The 26,560-nt window shown below is 43.2% G+C and overlaps 1 protein-coding gene across 1 annotated transcript in view; it reads right to left on the bottom strand.

Annotated features, from left to right (window-relative positions):
- Window positions 1–8,962: 8,962 nt before the first annotated feature.
- Window positions 8,963–26,560, bottom strand: part of ABHD17C (abhydrolase domain containing 17C, depalmitoylase) — a 57,900-nt gene continuing 40,302 nt past the window's right edge. Inside the window, 2 exon segments of the mRNA XM_081227319.1 lie at window positions 8,963–10,429; window positions 14,292–14,471. Coding sequence (XP_081083445.1) covers window positions 10,210–10,429; window positions 14,292–14,471 — 400 coding nt within the window. The 3' untranslated portion in view covers window positions 8,963–10,209.

Here is a 26,560-nt window from a genome sequence, read left to right as displayed (position 1 = left end):
GAAGTCCCAAACTTCCTTCTAGTATGTCACCTGGGTCATCTCTGGTGTGTGGGATTAGTAAAGTAGGAAAGAGGAGGCAAAGAGGAGGCCTTGGGCTTCCCTGGTGGCACAGTGGTTGAGAGTCCCCCTGCCGATGCAGGGGACGCGGGTTCGTGCCCCTGTCCGGGAAGATCCCACATGCCGCGGAGCAGCTGGGCCCGTGAGCCATGGCCGCTGAGCCTGCGCGTCCGGAGCCTGTGCTCCGCAACGGGAGAGGCCACAACAGTGAGAGGCCCGCGTACCAAAAAAAAAAAAAGAAAAAAGAGGAGGCCTCTCATCTTTTTACTTTAAATAATCCTGTATTGTTTGAATTCCACCGCCCCCCACCATGAGCATGTGTTATTTCTGAAATGAAACTCAAGCAATAAACAATATAAAAAGAAGAATTTGTAAGGCAGGGATTGGCAAACTACAGCCCATGAGCCAAATCTGGCCCACCACCTGTTTTTTTTTTTTTAATTTAATTTAACTTTTTAAAACATCTTTATTGGAGTAGAATTGCTTTACAATGTGGTGTTAGTTTCTGCTGTGCAACAAAGTGAATCAGCCATATGCATACATATGTCCCCATGTCTCCTCCCTCTTGCATCTCCCTCCCACCCTCCTCATCCCACCCCTCTAGATGGACACAAAGCATCGAGCTGATCTCCCTGTGCTATGCAGCTGCTCCACCACCTGTTTTATAAATCAGGTTTTCTTGGAACACAGGCACATCCCTTCCTTTACATACTATCTATGGTTGCTTTAGTACAACAGTGGCAGAGTTTGAGTATGGAGACCATACGGTCCACAAAACCAAAAATATTTACTCTCTGACATTCTGTAGAAAACATTTTCTGACTCTTGATCTAAAATAATTTATTTTAAATTCCTTATAGGTTTTTTGCCCCCCCATAGAAACGAGACCTAGTGAAACCAATTAACAGAACTGGGTTCTTTCTGTCTACTAGGAAGGTAATCACTGGCTATATTTTGTTAATTTATTCAACGGCTATGTTCTCTGCATATACAAAGAATTATAAGATAATTGCTCAGCTAAAAAAACAAACCTTTCTTAGCATTTCTAGAAATACAAACATCTGTCGGGATATCTGCAAGACTCAGGAACAACTACACTGACCACCCTACTTGACTTTCCCTCAGAGCATCTGGTAACACTTGGCATATTACACATTTATCTGATTATTGCCTGTTGTCCCACTGCCACCAGAATGTAAGTTTTACTACATTAGGGATATAGTAAGCATGATTTCTGTAAAAGAAGCTTGATACTGAGGCAATCTAGATATTTGGTGTTATTGGAATTGATGGTGTTTATCGATTTCTTCTTGTGGTTTTGCAAAAAAGTTTAATGTATTTTGAGTCTACTTAATAAAGTAATAATGAAGCAAAAACCCATTAGGGTTTCCCTGAGTAAAACTGAGAATATCCGTTCCGCAAAACATGTCACAAAGAAAATAAAAAGGCGAGGAACAAACTGGGAGAATATATTTGCAGCACGTGAAAATAAAAGATTTGTTTGAATATCAAGAATATATAATCACCTGAAAAAGAGAGTACTCTATCAGAAAAGTGGGCCAGAGTCATGCACAGACATTTCACATGAAAGAATGTACAAATGGCCCGTGTATTTTTGAAAAGTTGCTCATTCCCATGCATAATCGGGGATGTAATTGAATTTCACATACACTGTTTAGGCAAAAATTCACAAAGTCAGACGATGTCAAGTGTGAATGACCAGGGACTTCCCTGGAGGTCCAGTGGTTAAGACTCCACACTTCCACTGCAGGAGGCGTGGGTTCGATCCCTGGTTGGGGATCCTGCATGCCACGCGGCACAGCTGAAAAAAAAAAATGTGAATGACTAGAACTTCTATCCAATGTTGATGGGAGGGAAATCAGTGTCTTACTTTGGAAATGACTTGGCATTACCGAGTGAAGCTGAACAGACAGATCCCCTACTCAAAATGGGGCCATGCAAGTAGCATTGCTTGGGAGCCTCTTAGAAATGCAGAATTTGGGGCCCCATCCTGGACCTACTGAGTCAAGATCTGCATTTAGATGCCCACTGGAGGCCCCTGGGGAGCTTTGAAAAGTCCAGATGCCCAGGTGGCACCCAGACCAGCTAAATTGTAATCTCTGAGGGTGGGACCCAGGCATCAGCATTTAAAAAAGCTTCTCAGTAATTTCAACATGAAACTAGGGTTAAGAAACAGCAACCAGATGTCTCTCATATCATGAGAAATACAAAAATATCTTTAATAGCTAAAATCTGGGAGGTAACCAGTATGTCTACCAATAGTAGATCAGACACACACGCACACCCACATTCTTACTATAAAGAAGAGCAAAGGAATGACTAGTAGAAAATTCAGGATAGTGGTTACTCTGTGGGGTAAGGGAGGAAAAGGCATGTGATTGGAGGAGACGCAGGGAGAAGGTGAGTTTCTAACGCCCTGGTAATATTCTATATCTTAGGTTCAATAACGGAAATATGGGTGCTCATTTTTTCCCCTTAAACTATAAAAATAGGTTTTATCCACTCTTTTGGATAAAATTTTAAAGTCTAAAAAATGTTTTAAGAGGGCATCTTTCATATCCGTTCTTTTGAGCTGCCTTCTTCAAGGCATCCCACCCTTTCCCAGACCTCATCTGCTACTCTCCTCCAAGCTGGTTTTCTCTGCCTTTGCTAAGAAGTCTGAGTCAAGAGGATCCACTGCTCTACCCACCTGGATCTTTTTTATCCCAGAAATCCTGGCCCACTCCAGGTCCCATCTTAGAAAGTTCTGGATGGGCTCGGGATCTACATGTGCCTCCCAGCCCCATCTAAGGGTCATCTGGAAGTCCAGGGAAGGGAGATCTGAAGGGCACTGAAACAGGAGACAGTATCTGCACATGTCTGGAAGGCCCCGGGCCCTCCCACCCTGAAGCAGAGCTAGACAGGGCCAGGTGTCAACAAGTTGTGTCCAGCCAAATGGTAAATCATTTAGCAGCAGAGTAATGATTAAGCTACGACAGGGTAGACTGTCTTAAACTAGAGTTTTCAAAGTGTTCTCTGTTTTGTTCTAAACCCAAACTCAGCCAGCCATTTAATGAGTGGGTCTAAGACCCCACGACCTCTTACAAAGCTTTTCTACCTACAGAATTTCATCTGATCCCACCATGACTGCGGTGGGGATTACTACCACTTTAGAGAAGAAGAACAGGCTCAGAGCAGTTAAGAGAGTTGCCCAAGGTCACACAGTATCATGGCAGAAAAACTCACAGCCAGGCCTGCTGTCTCCAAGATTCTTCCAATGGTCTCAGCCCCTTCTGGGTCTGTAAATGCTTCTGCACTCAACTCCCGCACATCCGGAGATGCCCTCCTTAGGCAGAGAGCTCTGACCAGCCCATGGCCTTCCCTCCCTGGGCCTGCCTGCAGAATACATTCAAGCTCCTTAACCTCCCCAGGAACTCACAGTTCCTAGAATTCAAAACTATTGGCTTTAAAAGAAGCTGTAGACATTACTGTGTAGTTCAGTGATTTGAATCCTTCAGAATCACTGATACCTTTGAGAATCTGCTCAAGTTGTGGAACTTCTCCCCAGAAAAATGCCCATAGGTACAGACATCTCAAAGGGGCCACAGACCCCAAGACTCTTGTTAAGAATTGCAGATCAAGTATTACAATTTTGGTGTTTTCTCCAAAAAGTAAAAATAGAATTACCATACAATCCAGAAATTCCACCTTTAGGTATATATCCAAAAGAACTGAAAGCAGGGTCTCCAAATATGTGTGTGTGTGTGTGTGTGTGTGTGTGTATACACACCCATATTCATAGCAGCACTATTCACAATAGCCAAAAGGTGGAAACAACCCAAATGCCCATCAACAGATGAATGGATGAACAAAATGTGGTCTATCCGTACAATAGAAAATTATTCAGCCTTAAAAGGAAGGGAATGAAATGTTACATGAATGAACCTTGACAACATTCTATTAAGTGAAATAAGCTAGTCACAAAAGGACAAATACTGTGTGATTCCACTTCTGTGAGGTACTTAGAGGAGTCAAATTCACGAAGACAGAAAGTAGAATGGTGGTTTCCAGGGTCCAGAGGAGGGGAAATGAGCAGTTAGCGTTTAATGGGTACAGACTTGCAGTTTGGGAAGGTGAAAATTTTCTGGGGATGGATGGTGGTGATGCTTGCCCAACAGTGTGAATGTACTTAATGCTACTGAACTGTACACCTAAAGTTGGTTAAAACGGGGAATTTTATGTTACATATATTCTCCTCTGGCTGGGAAGAAATAGGGCCAGGCCTCCTTGTTCCAAGGGCTGCGTCCCAGGCCCTCTGCCTGGGCGAGATCTGTGCAAGCTCCTGCAGGCACGACTATGTCTTCTTTGCAGAAATCCTGGTAGGCAAGGCCTCAGGGAAGAGGAGGCATCAGAGCTGGACGGCATGGGCTGTGATATTTATATGAACTTCGTCTATTGGCTTAGTAACCCTCACACAGGAGGGAATGAGATGTACTGAGGATGACTTGTTCTTTCTAGCTTGGGGAGTAAGACAGTGCCATCCAATGGATTCCAAGACAAATTATTTTAACAAAAGATCCTACTGATGATATGTTTTATAACCACTTCGCATGAATTCTGAAAGAAGGTCTGGGCTTTCCTCTTTATAAAGACTTATTGACAATATAATTAAACATCAACAACAAAGATGTCCATCTATTACATATCCAGCTCTTGGTCCAAGTTTGAATGTGTGGGGGTGTCAAGAGAAGAATCATACACGGGAACTATTTAGTGATCAGTTTTACCATATAACGTATTTTGGCAATTTTGTCATGCCACTAAATATTGTTCTATAGCATCGTTTATGATGGTTACAGAATAATGCATTGTACGGACATAATAAAAACGAAATCCCTGTTGCTGGAAACTTAGATTGTTTGCAAGTCTTCACTCTTACTAACAGTGTAGCAGTGATTATCCCATATAAGCCCATGTCATCTTCTTGATTATTTCCTAAGGATAAATTCCTAGAAGCCAAATTGCTAGATTAGGCTTTTGATTCAAAGTATACTTCAGAACATTTGTACCAACTTGGTGTGTAAAATTAGCAATATAATTTTAAAGTAACTATTTATCCAAACCTTTACCACCAATGGGTATTATAATTCAAATATTTATACCAGCTTATAATTTAAATGGCATTTAATTATTTAAATGTATTTAAAATATATCTATTAGATTATTTGATTAAATCTGTAAGTGATTATTTTGGGCAATAATCTCTTCAAATAAATATTGAGCAACCTCTTCAAATAAATATTTGTACCAAGTTTATAATTTAAAATGGCATTTCGTTGTTTAAATGTATATATATTTGATATAGTCAGTTGATTATTTGATTGAATCTATATGTGATTATTATGGACAATAATCTCTTATGATAGTCTCTTCACATCCTGTGCTCTTTGATAAAGAGTGCCTCATCATTTGATTATTAAATATATTTTTACATTATATGTCATTTGCTTTATAATGTCACCCCAGTTTGTCACTAGGTTATGCTATTTTTTCTTTTACTCTGAAAGTTTTTTATTTTTTTTATTTTTTTTTTTTTATTTTTTTTTTTTTTTAGATGTTGGGGGTAGGAGTTTATCAATTAATTTCTTTATTTTTGCTGTGTTGGGTCTTTGTTTCTGTGCGAGGGCTTTCTCTAGTTGTGGCAAGCGGGGGTCACTCTTCATCGCGGTGCGCGGGCCTCTCACTATCGCGGCCTCTCTTGTTGCAGAGCACAAGCTCCAGACGCGCAGGCTCAGTAGTTGTGGCTCACGGGCCTAGTTGCTCCGCGGCATGTGGGATCCTCCCAGACCAGGACTCGAACCCGTGTCCCCTGCATTAGCAGGCAGACTCTCAACCACTGCGCCACCAGGGAAGCCCCAGTTTTTTATTTTTAATAAATCAAACCTAGAAATGTATTCCTTTGTGGTTTCAAGCAGTAATGATATACTATGGTAGGTGAGTACAGAATACTGAAGCAGCTGTTGGCAGGGGCTACAGTCAGGGTCATGAAAAGTTTTCTAGACTCTAGAATCTGAAAGACTGAGCTTTTTCAGTCTTAAGACTTCCCACCTGGAATTCTTCTATCTGGTAAGGCACATGCCTGCATCTTTTTCATCTTCAGTTGCCCTGGCTATTCTTGGCACTTTGTTCTCCCATACAAATTTTAGGATCACCTTATCAGTTTCCTGACAAAAAATCCTGTTGGGATTTTTACTGGAATCATTATTAGTCCTATAGGTCTATTTGGGAAGAATATATTAAAAGTGAGTCTTCTTATCCATTAACATGGTATAACCCTCATTAATTTAGGTTTTCTTTAATGTCCTTCAAAAAAGTTTTATGATTTTCTCCAGAGTATGTCTAACATGTGTGTTAGATTCCCAGTTACTCAATATTTTTAACAGCTATTGTAAATGGCATCTTTGTTTTTAATTGGATTTAAAACATTTTTAACTGATTTATAGAAATAAGATAGACTTTTCTATATTGATTTTTGTGTCCAGCAACCTAACTAAATTCTTATTACATCTAATAATTTGTAGATACTTTCTGGTGTAGCTGTCTGGTGTTTCATCCAGACATCATAATCTGAGTTTTATTTATTTTTCATTTCTTTAAACATCTTTTATTATGTATAATCTACATACCATAAAATCTACCCCTTTTAAGTGTACATTTCAATGATTTTTGGTAAATTTAGTGAGTTGTGCAGCCACAATAATCTGGCTTTAGAACATATTCATCCTTTTTATTTTTCCATGTCTCATACCTTTTTCATTTCGTTGACTCTACTGCATTTGCTAGGGGCTTTGTGTAATTTCGAGCAGAAGTGAGAATGGTACTATGGCTAATTCCCAATCTAAAATGGAATAATGCTTCCACTGTTTTACCACTCAGTACAATGCTTGGTTTTTGTTTGTTTTGAGAGAATCTGTTCATAAAGTTGCTTTCTAGCCCTAGTTTGATAAAAGTTTGGTTTGGTTTTTAATCATGAATGGGATATTGAATTCCATCAAATGTTTTGTCTGTGTCTGTTGAGATGATCATATGATTTTCCTCTTAAAAGGGAAGCTTCCAATTAGTCTCCCCACTGTGGAGGGTGCTCTAGGGTTTGTTTACTGTCCCCTGAGCACCACCAGACTGGAAAACCAATGCTCAGGTTAACCTAGTCCAGGAAATTCCTTCCAAGAGAAAACTGGCTTCAAAGCTCCTCATCTTTACCTAGTATTTGGCCTACATAGTCTTTATTTTCTTACCAGTTCATGTGTCTAAGATTTTTCCATTTTATTTAGTAGTGCTAGTTTGTTTTTGCTTTTTTTTTTTTTTTTTCCCCACAAGGAGAGTTTGTCCTCACCCCAAGTCCATCTTACAGCAGAAAACAGAAGTGGCCAGATCTTTCAGGTTCAGTACTAAGTATGTTTTGTAATCTGAAACTGTCATGAATGGGGTGTCTCTTGGGATTCCCACTGTCATCACACACACCATCCTCAGAGAAAAGCTGTCCCCATGTCAAACTCTGCTAAAGAGTAGACAAAACCCCCTCCCCGGTTTTGGGGAAAGAGTCAGGAGTCAGAAAACATGAGCTGCTTCCAGTAGATATAAACCACCTACATCAAGTTATAAAAACAATGAACTGAAAGGGCTTTGCCACCTTAGCTTCTGTAATTGTCAATCTTATTATCGTTTCCCACTAACTGCTGAAATTTGGCGGACAAAAGTAAGTTTACTAAATAGTTCAGGTGGGAAAAAAGGGGGAACTGGTTTACAGAAGATGCAAGCAGTAGACAAACGGGATCAGAAATCAGGTCTCTGGAAACCAAGGTTAGCTGCTCTCACACCCCAAAGGCAGGCTGTTGGATATGCTTCTTTCCCTTCTAAGTCTCCTGGACCTCTGGGACAGTACCACCTCTGTAGCTTCACTAATGACTCCCCTAGGTGAGCAAGGCCCCATCCTTCCAAGGTCCCCCATTACAGGTACTGATCTAAGACCAGGAAGTAGCCTGCAATGTGCTGGGACACACACTCACGGGAGCATAGCCCACGCCCTTACACCTTCCCTCCACCACCATTTCTCTTCCTGCGTGCCCAGAAGGGGTGTTCTGAGAGTTGAAAACAAGCATCCCTCAGTTGCTCTTTTTCTAGTCGGTGATCAAAGGACTGAAAAGACTCAGCTCAGGTTTTCCAAAGAAACAGGCCTGTTCTCCCTCCTAGCCAGGTCACAGTGAGACTGCCTTCATCATTCTTGTTTCATAGCCAGAATCCATTGCCCTCTCTATTTGGATTCCATCTGTACTTTATTGCTACAGGTTTTATATCTTGGCTTCTTCAAAAGTAATCTATGGGGCTTCCCTGGTGGAGCAGTGGTTGAGTCCGCCTGCCGATGAAGGGGACACGGGTTCGTGCCCCAGTCTGGGAAGATCCCACATGCCGCGGAGCGGCTGGGCCCGTGAGCCATGGCTGCTGAGCCTGCGCACCTGGAGCCTGTGCTCCGCAACGGGAGAGGCCACAACAGTGAGAGAGGCCCGCGTACCACGAGAAAAAAAAAAAAGTAATCTCTGGTCTTTTACAGAACAAAAACACACACCTTGAGACCTACTGTATAGCTCAATATTATGTAACAACCTAAATGGGAAAAGAATTTGAAAAAGGATACATGTATATGTGTAACTGAATCCCCTTGCTGTACACCTGAAACTATCACAACATTGTTAATCAACTCTACTCCGATATAAAATAAAAAGTAAAAAAAAATATACACTTTGAGAAAAGTAATGACGTTTGTAAGCTCCAAGGGTTTCTTCTTAAATCTAGACAGATGTTTTCTTTGATGGAGAGATGAAGGAAGAAAACCGCATGAGCCCACACATTCTGATCCATGCATCCTTTATTCCATGACCAACCGCTGTGTTGCATCCAAGCAACAGTACACAAACTGGCAATCAACCGCAGTCCAGCTGTACAACAATCTGAGGCTTACAGTACATTTAAGGCTTTTAAATTTGGAAAAAAAAAATTTTTAATAAAACCAAAGAACCCTCAAACCCACACCCCCAACCAACACAAGTAGTGTAGCAATTTTAAGCATCTTACACTTCTGATGCTTACTGGCGCAACTCCAGTGTCAAAACCCAAATAACTCCTAAACTAAAAAGATTAGTTTAGTGAAATTTTAATTACATAAATTTTTCAAAACATAAACTTGTAATTTTTTGTCTTGGAAATGTTATAAAATTTTTTAATAGCAAAACATAGGAATAAAAACGTATTAACAAAATGTATTCAATCATTTACATTACAAACAAGGAATCTGCAGTTCATTGTTGTAGCCTGACAAAAGAAAACTGTCCATTAAGAATCTATGCACAATGTAATTGCATATATGTACAGTACTTTAAAAAGGCCTACAAGGAGGACTTTACAGAAAGAAAGTCGGCTAGGTTCTTTGTTAGACCAACCAGACGATCAAAATATTAAAACTCTGTGGACTAGTAATAAATTTACACTTAAAAAAACCCCCAGTTTCCTTTTAAGAATATTCCAGTTATATTTATATGGTTCCAGTTGATGAAGCCGTTTATGATAGTTCCAGTAAATTACCCTTTAATTGATTTGTTTGGGGGAAAGATCGGAGTGTTAACAAAAATTAATGAAGGAATTTTCATCACGATGGTTTCCAGTTACACTATCACAGCTTCACAAATGGATTGGACCCATGAATCTAGTGGCTGAAAGAGAGCTGCAGGTCACCAACTGAGAACACAGGTGGAGAGAGGTTGAGTCCTGCATAAATGAATCCTATGTGGTGGGTAAGGAATAGAAAGGGGTGTGAGCATCTTTTATAGCAGGAGAAAATGGTCCCCCCACTCAGCTCTCATTCCCATTCTGCAAGGCGATGAAGCTGGGAATCACAACTGTTCAGCCTAACATGATGTGTGAGTTAGTAGAACCTCTGGATATGAAAGACCAAGATGCCCTCAGCTCTTTGAGTAGGACACCTGAAAAGCTGGGCACTTCCTCGTGGTTATCCCGCCATGACAGCTATCCAGTTAAAGCATGTGCAAAACCGAGGATTCTTGTGTTCACAGTAGATGAGGTAAAATCAAGTCATCTTCTTCAGGAATTAGGAAGTTCGTGAGATATGAACTGTTTTAGCCTTTCCAGGTATTGTGCATAAAGCTCTATGTCATTATGGCCAGCCCCTTCGACCCAGAGGGGCTCCACGGCCCGGGGACAGCGCTCGTACATGGCCAGGCCATGGGAGAAATCGATGACCTCGTCCTCTGTACCATGAATGACCAACACGGGAGAGGTAACTTTAGATATCTTGTCAATGCTGCAAGACAGGAAAGGGGGAGGGGGAGAAAACGGACTCCTTTAGTTATGCTCATAGATGACAGACATCACACTTAATGGAACCCAGTCGGTGTTCACAGGCAAGGGAGGTAAGCACGCGAGGGGTTTTTCCCCCCTCACTTTTCTAGTAATTCACTTTTAAAAAAATTAATTTTGCATTTTGCAATAATTCTGGATTTACAGAAAAGGTACAAAGATAACACAGAGCTCTGATCCACCCCAACCCCTTTCCTGTAAGGCCAACACCACACGTTACCAATAGTACATTTGTCAAAACCGAAAACCAGCATCGGTACATTGCCAAACTCCGGACTTTATTTGGATTTCATGAGTTTTTCCACTGAAGTCCTTTTTCTGTTCCAAGATCCAACTGAGAATACCACACTGCATTTAGCCATTGTGTTTCCGTTAAAGTATTTTATTAAAAACAGAACTCGTAAATGTCGTCACATTAGCAATCCAGTAACTAATATTTCTGATATATTCATATTTTGGAGAGAGGATTTTTTTTTAAAATAAACAAGCTAGACCTTAACATACCAGAATGAATGTCTCTTTTGAAATCTGAGCACTGAATCCACAGCCACTCACGTTTTCAGGACTCTTTCCGTGTAAGCCACCTTCGGCACCGATTAACAAGATCCTCAGAAACCTCATTTCATAGAAACAAATACCTCATTTTAAAATAAAAACCATACTGTTTAGCTTGAAAACCTAATGTACAACATCTAGATTGAATTCTGAATGATTTCTGACTGTTTACAAAAATCAAAGCTACCCATAAAGGATGAATATGTGAGCATCTCCAAAAGAATGTGCCGCAGACTCTGAAAGCGTTTCCCAAAGAGGAATTAAGAAGACTGTAAACCTTGTTGGGCTGCGTGTGTAGGCAGCTTCTCTGACAGAGGTAACCGTCATCTCACCTGCAAACACACGGAGACAGGCGACTCTCTGTCCATTCTGGCCTCCTGCCAGAGACCCCCTTACTGTTGACTTTCTGTATCTGATCCTAGCCAGAGTTACAAAGGGATCAAATTGGTACTACCCGTAGGGATCATTTTGTTCAAAGTCACAGCTAACATTTACTCAGCACTGACCACAGCCAGGTGCTTTGCACTTTACATTAAAAAACCTCACTGCATCTCCAGTGAGCCACAGTGAAAGAGGAAGGACCATCTCTGTTAAACCAAGGAGGTAACTGAAGCTCGGAGAGATCAGGAAAGGACAGACATGAGGCTGTGGTGATGGTACAGAGCTCTGACATCCATCACACATTCCAAAGATCTACAAACAGCTGTCAGAGAGCCTTATTAACAACTCAGGAAGTTGCCAGCCACCTCAAGACATCCGGGAAGACTGCAAAATCTCATCAGCCATGTCATTTGCCAAGATCAGGGCCACTGTGGAAGGGGTCAATTTTGCAGATTAGGAATCTTGTTTAGAAATCTACTTTCCTCTTATATTTAAATTTTAAAGTGACTTCTTCTAAGAATGCAAGAGTCCAGTTATATTCAATTCAAAAATCTATTTACTGACTGCTCCATGCTGCATGAGACTCTCTGCAACCTGGAGGATGGATGTACCTGAGGTTAAATGCCACCATCTGATTCGAAATGTAAAGGAGGTAAAAGAAAATAAACCACCAACCAAATAATAATCAGGACTCCTTATCTCTATTTTTTTAATACTAAAAAAGAAATGGGAACGTGCCTTCCTTTAAAGACAGGGGCAGGGACTTCCCTGGTGGCGCGGTGGTTAAGAATCCGCCTGCCAATGCAGGGGACATGGGTTCGAGCCCTGGTCCGGGAAGATCCCACATGCGGTGGAGAAACTAAGCCCATGAGCCACAACTACTGAGCCCATGTGCCACCAACTACTGAAGCCCGTGCACCTAGTGCCCGGGCTCCACAACAAGAGAGGTCACCGTAATGAGAAGCCCACGCACCACAATGAACAGTAGCTCCCGCTCACTGCAACTAGAGAAAGCCCACACAGCAACGAAGACCCAATGCAGCCAAAAATAAATAAATTAAATTAATAAATTTAAAAAAAGAGAGAGAGAGAGAGAGAGAGAGGGACACAGAGACAAGTGTGCATTTGGTAGCAATGGACACCGTAAGACAACATTCCCCAAGTTCAATTAATGATGAAAGTCCATGTGACTGTTAATGGTTTGAAATCTATCATATTAATACTTGATGGTACTGAATAGGGTGAATGGCCTTTTCTGGCTGTTTCCCCTCACCAACCTTAATTAAGCAGCTTAAATCACTTAACTTTCTAAGCCTCAGTTTCCTAACTGTAAAATGAGTCTTGTGAGATAAGAAGCGTGAAATGATTAGCTGTGGACTGGCAGGTCAGACAAACCCAGTAAAGACTAGTTGCTGGTTTCCTATTAATGAATAAGCTATAATTAGTTGTCGTGGCTGTATTTTAAGGTATATGCTAATTTAAGAGTCAGGGAACCTATTCATTTTGTTGCCAGGGTAACTCCTAGCATAGCTTCCCGCAAACATGCTAAATATCTCCCTTTCAACAAACTGGCCTCTCAATACCCATTCAGCACCAATAAGGCCACATTTGAGTCGCACATGGGCCCTATTTAGCATTCTCAGCCACGCCACTGGAAATTTGCAGTTCGTTCAACTTTCCCATGAAGCTGAACTTCATTGAACCTGGTACAGGGTGCACAGAAATGAAGTTCACCCAAGGTGTAACAGAAAGTTTCTTCTCGTGAAACAAGCCAGTCTGTGGAACAGATGTTTACGTAACCAAATGTTCTTTTCCTCTCCCAGCAATAACAGAATGACAGCAATGAATGGGTCAATCAAAATCCGAAAACTGTACATTCTTCTGTTGAGGCTTTTTCTACAATGTGGCCGTGTGAGTCCTGTTGTCAGAATCTCGGCCCGTTTAGCAATGTACCATGGGCAAATAGTTTTTAGTAAATAAAACTTTCCTTAGCTTAGATTTTAAAAAACCAGCAGAAGTTTTCAAAGAGACGTATTCAAGAAAGCAGCATGCTCACTGCTTTTGCATGTAAATACAGCTGCCCATTTTTCTTCCTTCTATTAGGGGACTAGAAAACAGCAGGGACTGGGGTGGCAGGGGCTCTGCTGCCCCTGGGGCGCCGGCAGGAGGGGGCCCGGCTGTGGGCTCCCATGCACATGCTTCTAGCAGAGGGTGCCGGCCCCTCTGCAGGGGAGGGGGTCTTCAGGCACAAGTGGGCGGCAGGAGGAATGAGTGGTTGCACTGGTCTGGGGCGGTGGGGAGGGGAGGGAAGGACCATCCACTCACACGGTCCCTGCAGCCCATTACCAGCTTGCAAGTAGCTCATGTCACTTTTTCTCTTACCTATTGGCCTGACTGAAAAAGTAACAGAAATTTCAAAATTGGGGATGCTTGCGGTTTTTCTTTGAGTGTCTAGACCACTGCTAATGGCCTCATCACAGATTTCGCATTTAGCTCTCGTGATTCAACAATACATGTCTATCTGAGTAAATGAACGAACACTGAACTACATGTTCCTTTAAGACATGTGGGCACTTTTTTTTTTATCCTGCACATCCAGCTAAACCAATTAATCCTGGATATCGGTACAAGCAAGGTCCTTATACATCATCTGGTAGATTGTTTTACAAATGAGTCCAGCCCAGAGGACCAAGTATCTGGCTGGTGTACATGTCATATCCACCTCCATGTTCCCTGAGGAGCCCAGCACAGGGGCTGACATCTGGCTGCATTCAGGAGACATTTATTAGTAGCCCACAATTAACGGTGGCATCTGATGTGAAGTTGGGTCACTGGACGCCTTAGCACTTGTTGGACAGGAGTGAGCTTACCTGGGGAAAGCATCAAAGCAGTACGTTTTCCTGGTATCAGGAAAAGCCACGCGCAGTCCAGACATCAGAGGCGAATGGAGAATTACGGCTGCACACTCGTACCTGGAGGCCAGGTCTACCGTGGGGACAGTCCCGATGCTCTGACCATACAGGATGATGTTCTCGGGGCTTACGCCATACCTGGAGAAATCAGAGGGCACGGGCCGTTAGCTGATGTGTGAAAGAAAAAGAGAGTGAGACCAACACCACAGTATCATAAGCTCACAAAACTCCCACACCTGCCAGTTTAAAACCACATCATCTCATGGGTACCCTTTAGTTGAAGATGGATGTGAATGCCACAAAAATGTTAGGGGCCTATCTCAGTGCTAAGTGACTGAGATCCTGTCCTCCACAACTTTTGCAAAAATAATGAACATGACATTTTTTTCTGGAAATTAACTATATGAATGCATCATAAACTTCATTTCAGTGTTCCCAGAGTCATTTCATTTCCTACTCTCCCCTCCTGAGTTTCTCTGACCATCCTAAATGTATTTCTGAAATAAAAACAGAAGCGTGTTTGCTAGATCATAATATTATTAGAGTCCTTTAAGTGGGGTTTTAATAAAATACAAAAGAAATTAACATTTATCATCAGGAAAAGGTACTGGGAGACAATTAATTTAAAGGCAAATGTATTTTCTATAGCCTCTCCTTGGGGTTTAACCCTTCCGAGTCTTTCAATCCATCAATGGTCTCCCCCTCCAGTGTCTGCCAAGGTTTAGTTGGGTAAACAGCTGTGTGGAATACAGGCTTCATTTCCTGGCCTGCCTGGCAGCCTGGTGTGCAGACAACTAAACTTTGGGCGTGCGCTGTGAGCAAAAGTGACATGTACAACCTGCAGGTCATACTTTAAATTGAAGGCTCCATGCCCTCCCCTTCCCGTTGGTGGGGAGGAGACGTGATGGTGAGCTACCCTGGCCCAAGCAGAAGAACGAGCACCCCAGATGTGATGCAGGAACAAAATAGACGAATCCCAGGAAAACAGGTACGCTACATATGAACCTACAAAGGATATCCAGAATATATTAAGAGTACGTAGAAATAAAGAAGAAAAAGACAGACAAAAGAAATGAAGACATATCGCAGAAAAGAAAACATGATGCCTAACAAACACGTAAAAAGATGTGATGCTCAACCTTGTTAGTACGTGAACATGCAAATTAAATCCACAATTTATTTTTTCACACCTAAAAGAAAGGCAAAAACTAAAAAGTCAGACAATGTCAAGGGATAGCAAGGACAAGGAAAAGTGGAAGTCTGTGACATTGCTGCAGGAGTATAAATTGGTATGAGCCCTTGGGAAGATAATGTGATATTATCTGGTGAAGTTGAAGGCTATAACCCAACGATTCCAACTTCTTTGCATAAATACCCACTGTAGTTTACAGGGCAGTAGGACATGCTTTCTTTTCTTTCTTTCTTTCTTTTTTTTCCTTTTTTTGCTGGGTAATGTAGTTTATTATTATTATTATTACTACATTATTATTTTTAATTGAAGTAAGTTGATTTATAATATGCCAACTTCTGCTATACAGCAAAGTGACTCAGTTATACACACATACATTTTTTTATTTTTAAAAAATATTCATTTGTTTATTTTTGGCTGCATTGGGTCTTTGTTGCTCTGCTTGGGCTTTCTCGAGTTGTGGCGAGTGGGAGCTACTCTTCCTTGCAATGTACGTCCTTCTCATTGCAGCGGCTTCTCTTGCTGCGGAGCACAGGCTCTAGGTGCACGGGCTTCGGGAGTTGTGACTCGCGGGCTCCAGAGCACAGGCTCAAGTAGTTGTGGCGCACGGCCTTAGTTGCTCCGCGGCATGTGGGATCTTCCCGGACCAGGGCTCGAACCCGTGTCCCCTGCATTGGCAGGCAGATTCTCAACCACTGCACCACCAGGGAAGTCCTATACATTCTTTTTTTAAAATATACTTTTCCATTATGGTTTATCCCTAGGACATGCTTTCTGATAACAGCCTTCAGTGAAAAGAACTGTCAGTCTAGAGCTGCGGCGGGTGGCAGGATTTCACTGAGCTGCCTCCCCCTCAGGCTCCCTCAAACTTCACAGGAAAATGGGGGCCCTTAGGAAGGAATCTGGGGAGGGAATGGCTATTTCTGGTTGGTAAGTGCTGTTCCGTGCTTTACAGAGAGGCGACATCTGGGCTGTGCCGTGAGGGGCGGACAGGAGCTGAACACGTGGGGATAAAAAGGACTGTCGGTAAGCAGCATGAAGTCACACAGGGCCGGGGTGGAGTCCAGTGAGCAGCTTGGGGGGCTGGAGGGCTGAGGCGAGGCTGGGCAGGCCAGCAGGGGGAAGATAAGGAGGTAGAGCTTGTCCTGGAGGAGGTGAGGGGCCACTGGAGACGTTCAGGTCAAGGGGACAGGAACAAGGCTGTGCTTCGTGAAGATTCATCTTCCTGCGGCACGCAGGGCATGACAGAGCATAAAAAGGAAGCAGGGGGCTTCCCTGGTGGCGCAGTGGTTGAGAGTCCGCCTGCCGATGCAGGGGACACGGGTTCATGCCCCGGTCCGGGAAGATCCCACATGCCGCAGAGTGGCTGGGCCTGTGAGCCATGGCAGCTGAGCCTGTGCGTCCGGAGCCTGTGCTCCGCAACGGGAGAGGCCACAACAGTGAGAGGCCCGCGTACCGCAAAAAAAAAAAAAAAAAAAAAAAAAAAAAGGAAGCAGGGAGATAGGTAAGGGACTATTAAGAATCCTACAGGGAAGAGGAAACAGGAATGTAAAAATCGAAGACAAACAAACCAACAAAAAAGAGATGCTCTCTCCTCCCCAGACGCAGGTAGGAAATCACCTGCTCAGAACGAGGAGTCACCCTCTCTTTCTAAAGGGAAGTTTCTGTGTGGCCCCAGCCCTTTGAACTTTGATACCATCTAATACAACTGTGCCTGTGGAGGAGGGTCCCCAGATGCACGCCTTGTCTGATGTTCTTGCCTGGGCTTCATTTCAGTTGGAAGAACAGGTTATTAAAAAATGGTCAGCAAAAGGAGTTTTGACGGAAGGTTTGAGGAAGGAACTCATGTCTGCAGCATTCTGTGCCTTAAATCCCTATGTCAGAGACCACAGCTTTTAAAACATAAATCCCTTCAATCAGGATGAAATGATGAGAGATGTGAGAAATGAACCCTGTTCTAGTGCGTCAGCAGGCCATCACCCAGGGTGATGCTTTTACTGGAGGAAAGTTATCCCAGGGACCTCCCTCCACTGTAACTGCCACTGAATTCCTTCCTTGATGGACTAGGAGGTCCATTTCAGTCGAATTTAACTGAGAGCTCAAAGTCCCTTGGAGGGGGAAGTATAAATAAGATTAGGGGTCTCCTTCTCCGTCCACAATTTTCATCAAAAGTAGGCTATGACATCCCAAAGCACGAGGGCCATCGGATGCTGCATGCGGTGGGGTGTGGGGGTCAGAAGGCACCTGAAGGTAAGAGTACCTCCGAACCTCACATTTGCAGTGGAGGCTCTTTCCACAGGGGCCGTCCCGTGGCAGGATATTTTGCTATTAATTGTAAACAAATAGATCATAAATCAAAAAAGGAAGAGGAAAATGAAAACTGAACGTAGTTATTGAAGGACAGAGGATTAAGAGAGGATTAATACTAAGAATCAAAAATAAAGCAGAAGACTTCCAGACTGAAATGGCATCAGGCTCGCCCTTACCTTCTTTGATCAAATTTGCGGAATGATGAGAATCACATAGGATAACCTATCACAGTGATGAGTATTATCGTTATAGTCGAACCTATTTTCTCAGCATCTTTTTTTTTAACATCTTTATGGGAGTATTAATTGCTGTATAACAAAGTGAATCAGCTATGTGCATACATATATCCCCACATCCCCTCCCTCTTGCATCTCCCTCCCACCCTCCCTATCCCACTCCTCTAGGTGGTCACAAAGCACCGAGCTGATCTCCCTGTGCTATGTGGCTGCTTCCCACTAGCTGTTTTACATTTGGTAGTATATATATGTCCATGCCACTCTCTCACTTCGTCCCAGCTTACCCTTCCCCCTCCCCGTGTCCTCAAGTCCATTCTCTACGTCTGCGTGTTTATTCCTGTCCTGCCCCTAGGTTCATCAGAACTTTTTTTTTTAATTCCATATATATGTGTTAGCATACAGTATTTGTTCTTTCTGACTTACTTCACTCTGTATGACAGACTCTAGGTCCATCCACCTCACTACACATAACTCAATTTCATTTCTTATTATGGCTGAGTAATATTCCATTGTACACATGTGCCATATCTTCTTTATCCATTCATCTGTCGATGGACACTTAGGTTGCTTCCATGTCCTGGCTATTGTAAATAGTGCTGCAATGAACACTGTGGTACATGACTCTTTTTGAATTATGGTTTTCTCAGGGTATATGCCCAGTAGTGGGATTGCTGGGTCATATGGTAGTTCTATTTTTAGTTTTTTAAGGAACCTCCATGCTGTTCTCCATAGTGGCTGTATCAGTTTACATTCCCACCAACAGTGCAGGAGGGTTTCCTTTTCTCCACGCCCTCTCCAGCATTTATTTTTTGTAGATTTTTTGATGATGGCCATTCTGACAGGTGTTTTTCTCAGTATCTTGATACTGTATTTTATATCCCGCTCCATGGACCTTGGGGGCCACACTGAATAAGTAAAGGAGAAATGGGCACAGACTCAAGGAGCAGAGGTGGGTGTGTGGTTACTGGAACAGCCTTTTCTCTTGAGGGCCCTGAATCTGTCCATCCTCTGAGATCATGATCTCCTTGAAACGCCTTATGGAGAAGCCTGAGTATTTCACGGAAGGACCCTCAGCTTTCAGCTTTCCACTCACAGGCGCCAGGACGCACCCAGTACCAATTTCAACAAATTCCACCTTTGACACACAGACATTCGTAGCCTTAATGACAACAAACACTTTGCAACTCAACGTTTTCACTGGAAAACTTCATCACGTAAAACAGTAGCCATTAATAGGGGAAAATATGACAACTGGTATTACATTAAAATAAAGAACATCCGGTCATCAGAAGACATCAGTAAGAAAGTAAAAAGGCAAGTGGGAAAAGATATTTGCCACACATATAACCAACAAAGGGCTCACATCTACAAAATATAAAGAACACATCAGTGGGGAAAAGACCAAATACAGAAAAGCAGCATTTTACAAAATGGGCATTTCATAAAAGAAGAAATCTAAATGGCAGGGAGGGAAGAACGGGAGGGAGGGAGGAAGGGAAACTCAACTTCATTAGTAAAAATGAAATGAAATTTCACCAATGAAAACCACAATGTGATACTAACAAAAATTTAAAAGTTGACAATATCAAGTGTTGACAAAAATGTGACCACAGGAACTTTCATTCACTCCTGGTGGGGGTGTTAAGTTGATAGAAGCACTTTACAAAAAGTAAAAGTGACGATATAACAACACGTACCCAGTGACCTAGCAATTCTACTCCCAGGTATATTCACCACAGATTAGAAATGTCTTCAAGACCATTTGTGAGCAGTTGGAGACAACCCTAAGGGGTGTCAACAGCAGGGCGGATAAGTGATCGTGGGTGAAGTCGTGCCACAGAATATCGTAGGGCAACGCTGATGAATCTTAAAGGCTTGCTGTTAATCAGAAGAGGCAGACACAAGAGAATACATGCTATACGACACCATGTGCAAAAAAACTTAAACCCACCCCAATTAAACTTTACTGTCTAGGGATACTTAACTGAAAGAAAAGCAAGGAAGTGAAGCCCTAAAAACCAGGATAGCGGTTAAGGATGGGGGAGGGGAACGGGTTGTGGCTGGGAAGAAGCATGTCATTTTGGGGGGGCTTATGGATCGCTGGTTATAGTCTATGTCTTTTTTTCTTTTTTTTTTTGGCTACGTCACTCGGCATGCCGGATCCTAGTTCCCTGACCAGGGCTCGAACCCTCGCCCCCTGCAGTGGAAGCGTGGAGTCCTAACCACTGGACCGCCAGGGAAGTCCCTATAGGCTGTGTCTTGTCACGAGTGTTCCTTTTACAGTTCATTAAGCCAGATATGTACATCTTATGAACATTTCTATCTGGCTACTTCTATCTGTTATATTTTGCAACAAAAAATATTTTTAAAAAGTTCATCAGATATTTCAGATATGGAGACAACCCTCCTCAAAACTGTTAGAACTCATGATAGATTTTGTGCTAAAAACAAATCTCCCAAGGAAACATGAGGCCATTAAAAATTATGTCTCATCAAGAGCTAATGTGGGGAAAACTCATGTTGAAATGTTCCATAAAAAGCAGCCTACAAAAAACAGGGTCACAATTATGTTCCTTCCAACAAAATCTATATATGGAAAAGGGACTTGAAAGTAATATATTAAAATGATAATAATGGTTATCTTCAGGTGGTGAGACCAGGTAATGTTTCTTCTTTCAAATTTTCATTTCTAATTCGGGTAATTATTAGGTAGTGATTTGTTAAAATAAATAAATAAAGGAAGCAGTATTGCTGGACCTTTTTGCATGGAGTCAGCAAGCTTTCTTTACAGTGTCTGTATTTGAAAAGGCTTTGAAAACTGTAACATGCTAGCGAAGTGTTCAGATTTGTCAGTATTACATCAAGGACTTTTCCACTGTTTTTCCCTGTTTATTAGACTGTTTATTATACTGTCTGACAACACATGAGATGCCTGGGAGGTGGGGATGGGGGCTAATTCTTTGAAGGTATGGAAGATTTTCGGGAAAACTCTAAGAGGCCTCTGTTCCGACACCCGCCGCTTGCAGATGAGGATGTTGAAGTGGAGGGTCCTTTTCATGGTACCACTAGGGTGTTGTTTTTGACAAAAAAAAAGCTAGAAGACTGATGACCTCTATACCAATGGTTCCAAAATGAGAAGTATCTGAATTTCTTGGGACTTTTTCAAAACGTAAATTCCCCTTACTTAGAAATCTTCCATACGAACGGGTTTGTGGACTTCTCAAACTAACCACTGTTTGATACTGAGTAAAAAGGGTCAGACCAGATTCTACAGACCTTTTAGCTCTCAAATTCAATTAAAAGATAAAGGATAAAAAGAGAGATGGTAGGGGGCTTCCCTGGTGGCGCAGTGGTTGAGAGTCCGCCTGCCAATGCAGGGGACGCGGGTTCGTGCCCCGGTCTGGGAAGATCCCACATGCCGCGGAGCAGCTGGGCCCGTGAGCCATGGCCGCTGAGCCTGCGCATCCGGAGCCTGTGCTCTGCAACGGGAGAGGCCACAACAGTGAGAGGCCCGCGTACCGCAAAAAAAAAAAAAAAAAAAAAAAAAAAAAAGAGAGAGATGGTAAAGGGTATCTATTACTAAGTCTGTGTGAAATACAGGGCATTTAAAGATCACAGCTTTTCACAAAAGAGGTGGATTAAGTGCAAAGTATTTTCTTCAAAAACATCAACAATCCCAAAGTCCAAAACCTTTATCCTAAAGTAAAACAGATGTTAAACCCTCCCAACCTGGAACAGGACAGTTTTGTAGCAGGCAGACATGATACATAGGCAGGCAGAATTTTTTGCATTTTTTACTTAGAATTTGCTATTTTCGGGTACGACGATAGCAAAACATTAAAAGTGATTTCTTCTCGCTCGTACCACCTTTGTGGGCAAGATACAGGGACGGGAGGAACGGCAGCAACGGCCTACAAACAATGTTTTCTTCAATGTGTCCAATCCCCAAGGCAGGCTTTTACAAGTAAACTTCCGCATTGCTCAGCTACAAACACACCAGCCGCTGGGTGGATGACTTCACTCGGGAGACAAGGATGCCGTCCCTCCCGTCCTACGCCTACCAGCTCTCCTTCCTCTGCTGTTTCCCCTTGCTCCCCGGCGTGTCTGGAAGAGGCACTGCTTTTCCATCCCAGGGCTAACCTTCCACCTGAGCGCTGGATTCCCACCTTCCCATGACTTTGAGAATTTCATCCCCACCCACGCCGAATTCCAGTCTTACTCCCAACGCAACACAGGTCTCCAAGTCTCTGAATCTAAGAAAGGGCCTGTCTTCATGGGTGCTTCATCCTTTAAGTGACGGCCCCATCACTTACCTCTGCTTCCCTACTGCATCCTCAACCCTAACAAAGGCCTCTGAAACCCACCCTTTCCTTCCACAATGTCCCAAAAGCTGCTATCAGAAGTGCCGGGTCCAACCGCTTTTTCCCACTCCTCATCCAATTTGACTTCTCCTCGGCAGTTCACGCTAAGAATGATGCCTTTCTTCTTCAGCTCCATTCCTGGGCCTCTGAGACACTGAGCCGCTCTTGGTTCCTCCCCCGTCCCCACCACCAGCGGGCTTGGCCCCTTCCCTGACTCCACTCTTCCTGCTGTAGACTTCCTACTGCACTTTTTTTTTTTTTTTTTTTAATTTTATGTGGCCGCACCACGCAGCATACGGGATCTTAGTTCCCCGACCAGGGATCGAACCCATGCCCCCTGCAGTGGAAGCGCTGAGTCTTAACCACCAGGGAAGTCCCCTTCCTATTGCACTCTTACACCCTCTCTCCAAATGATTTCACTGAATCCCAGGCCTCAACTATTAACTCTCTGCTGGCGATTCTCAAATATTGACTTGCAGCCCTGGCCTCTGTCCTAAGACAGAGCAGAATGCCCCCCTGCCTGGAGGGAGGGGAGGTGGATCAGATACAATGTCCCTCGCGCCCGCCTTTGTTCTCAGCGCTGGCCCTGACCTCACGCCTCATTCCATCTTCCAGTGATCCTGGGAGGGGGATATTCTTGTCCCCGTTTTATATCTGAGGAACTTGATAGTAAAAGTGAAGTAACTTGTCCAAGGTCAAGTGACTGGTGAGGCTATGAATTTAACACTGTTATCTGTGATGGATAAATTCCAAACTCAAAGTGTCTAAAACCAAATTCGTTATTTTCTCCCCTCAAAACCTTCTCAATAACTCAGTCATCAGGTAGAATTCTAAAAACTATATTCCCCTCTGTTGCCAATCCAGTATCCAAAGTCAGGATGAAGACAAATTATGGAAAGGAGTGGACGGTTACATGACAAATTCAGCTAAAGATTTAAACTTACTTCTGGCAGTGACCGATTAGCTTGGTGATTATGCAAGCTGTGGATTAGTTTCTACACCTGGAAGATGTCACCTATTTTTTTAAAATAATGCATTCAAAAAATAGTTACTGAGCACCTCTTTTGGACTAGGCATGGAACCTCTGGGGGTGCAGAAAGATGAATGTAAAACATCTGGGGGTCTCAAGGAGCTTATAGTCCAGTTGGGGAGGCAAGGAATGTTTACAAAAGTATGGGGGAGACAAGCAGAAGCCAGGTCTAAATCTGATCATTAGGACACAGGATGTCACAGCAGATGAGGCAAGAGATTCAAGGTCAGGCCAGGGTAAAAGCCATGTGGACAAAGGCCTTCATTTGCTACGAGTCAACTACAGCTATATTTGCATGGCAGACAGACACACGTTCTTACCAGACTCTCCCTGGACCTCATGAAATCTGCGGGCCTGACTTAAATATGTAAGTAGGTGTTGTCTGCACATGGATCTCTAGGGAAAAGCCATTCTTAGCCAGTGAGATTCAATGCATTCATTTTATAGCAGAGTCTCAAGTTAGTGCATCATCATCTCCTGCTGGAGTATGTCTAGGACTGCCACAGCTGGCCCTGGGGACCCACGGCAGGTCCCGACACTCAGATCTGACCCTTGGCATGTGGCTATGCGGAACAGCTGAGACATGTATTTATACAAGAGCTATAATTGGGCCCGGCAGTCCTGATACTAATGATCAGAATTCCAAGGCTGCCAATGAAGGGGTCCTAGTTTCCCAGCATCTTAAACATCAACATAGGGTTTCCCTGGTGGCGCAGTGGTTGAGAGTCCGCCTGCCGATGCAGGGGACACGGGTTCGTGCCCCAGTCCGGGAAGATCCCATATGCCGCGGAGCGGCTGGGCCCATGAGCCATGGCCGCTGAGCCCGCGCATCGGGAGCCTGTGCTCCGCAACGGGAGAGGCCACAACAGTGAGAGGCCCGTGTACCGCAAAGAGAGAGAAAAAAAAAATCAACATCGTAGAAAACAAAGGTCTCCATCTCTAAGAGTCTCCTCTTGAGTACCGTTCCTTAACCCTTCTTTGACTGGATCATAAGCTTTAATCCCTCAATTTCTCTCAGGCTAGAATTCTGATTCTGTAAGTCCCATACCCAAGCACAGTCCATCTGGTCTTCAATTCCCAGTGTTACAACCCCCAGAATCCTTGACCTCCTGACCATCCTGCTTTTATCAATCCCCAGCCCCCAGACTTAGGTAAGAAGAATTGCCAGATGAGAAGGGGTGGGGGTGGGGCAGGCGGTGGGTGGATCCTCTTCCCACCATGGAGACCATGGCTCTACCCAAATGGCCAGAGCACCAAGTACCTTAAGTCCCCTACATATGAACCCTCAAGTTGCGAGCTTTCAAAGATGCGAACCAATCACATACGTTAGTTCATGTGTCTGGTGTACACTGTCACATGCGTGCATTCTCTACAAGTGGCTGTGCTTCTGTGTACTTTACTGTACAGTACTGTATAGATTCCAGTAGTACAGTTTCTTTACTTCAAGCCCAGGATGTCCAGAATCAAGCGTAAAAGCAACGGTGATGTAGCTGGTACTACTGTACTTTTCAAGGTATTGTACTGTAAGATTAAAAATGTTTATTTTTTGTTTGTTTTTTATGTATTATTTGCGTGAAAAGTATGATAAACCTATTACAGTACAGTACTATAGAGCCGATTGTGTTAGTTGGGTGCCTAGGCTAACTTTGTTGGACTTACGAACAAATTGGATTTACGAACGCGCTCTCAGAACTGAACTCGTTTGTATGTAGGGGACTTACTGTGCAGCCTAGAAGATGGAATCATGATGCTTCTCATCAGAGTCTACAGATGAGCCTGAGAGGGCTCAGAACCCATTAGGTCTTGGAACTAACATTTTTTCTCTCTAAGGAGCTCGAGACATAGCATATGGTGCTGCATAGGGAAGACCAGCAGGGAAGAGTGCCAGAGGTAAGTACTGAGGTCAGGATGAGCTACAGGTCTGAGGAGGTGGAGGGGGTGAAAGCTGTTGGACGTTGTATCAAGGGGTTAGTTAGGCAGCAGAATCAAAAAGTTTGCATGTGTGGGACAGGTAGGACCAGAAAACAAAATAAACAAAAGCAAACCTAGGCACAGACTGGGCAGCAGGGTTTCAGAAGTCAGACAGGGAGCTGGTAGAGCCCAAAGGTGTCATTTGCAGAGGCGTGGATGGACCTAGAGACTGTCACAAGAGTAAAGTAAGTCAGAAAGAGAAAAACAAATATCGTATAATATTGCTCATAGGTGGCATCTAGAAAATGGTACAGATGAACTTATTTCCAAGCAAAAATAGAGACAGGCATAGAGAACAAACGTATGGACTCCAAGGGGGGAAGGGGGGGTGGTGAGATGATTGGGAGATTGGGATTGACTTATATACACTATTGATACTATGTGTAATATAGATAACTAATGAGAACCTACTATATATATATAGCACAGGGAACTCTACTCAATGCTCTGTGGTAACCTAAATGGGAAGGAAATTAAAAAAAAAAAGAGGGAGTATATATATATATATATATATATATATATGTAGAGCTGATTCATTTTGCTGTACAGCAGAAACTAACACAACACTGTAAAGCAACTATACTCCAATAAAAATTTAAAAAAAAATCTGCAGAACACGTATGTGGCACCAGCAGTTTAAAAAGGAGGAAGAAAACGCCCACAGAGGAAAAGACTTTAGTAAAGAGGAAACTCAAGCAACAGCTCACCTGTAAATTCGTAGAAATGCTTGGATGACCCAGAGTGAAGGGGGCAAAAGTCAGGGTGGGTTCTGATAAACACATACTAGAAAACGCAAAATGCAGCGCAGTGACTAAGGCACGCCACGTGAGTTGTTATGTGGGACCCTGGGGGTCAGGACGAGAGAGAGCTCCCAGGTAGGTGGTGGGTTTGGTGGTCGGCGAAGGCTCTGCTGCCTTTCAAGGGATGGTGTGACGGGTGACGTGTTTCTGCGTCAGGGAGAGGGGCTCAGTCCACTTTAGCGATAGACGACCATGCCATTCTCTAAATGCTCTTCGCCTGTGGCTGCCCCAGTATCACACTGGCCAGATTCTTCTTCTCGGTCTTCTGTTTCCTTTGCTCACCCCTCTCTCTTCTCCCACACTTACCCGGACAACCCTCAAAGGTCAGTC

This window comes from Mesoplodon bidens (assembly GCF_964165515.1).
Source record: "Mesoplodon bidens genome assembly, chromosome: 3".
In the NCBI taxonomy this organism is placed as follows: Eukaryota; Metazoa; Chordata; class Mammalia; order Artiodactyla; family Ziphiidae; genus Mesoplodon; species Mesoplodon bidens.
The sequence above is the reverse complement of the archived record's forward strand: the minus strand, read 5'-3'. Positions and strand labels throughout refer to the sequence as shown.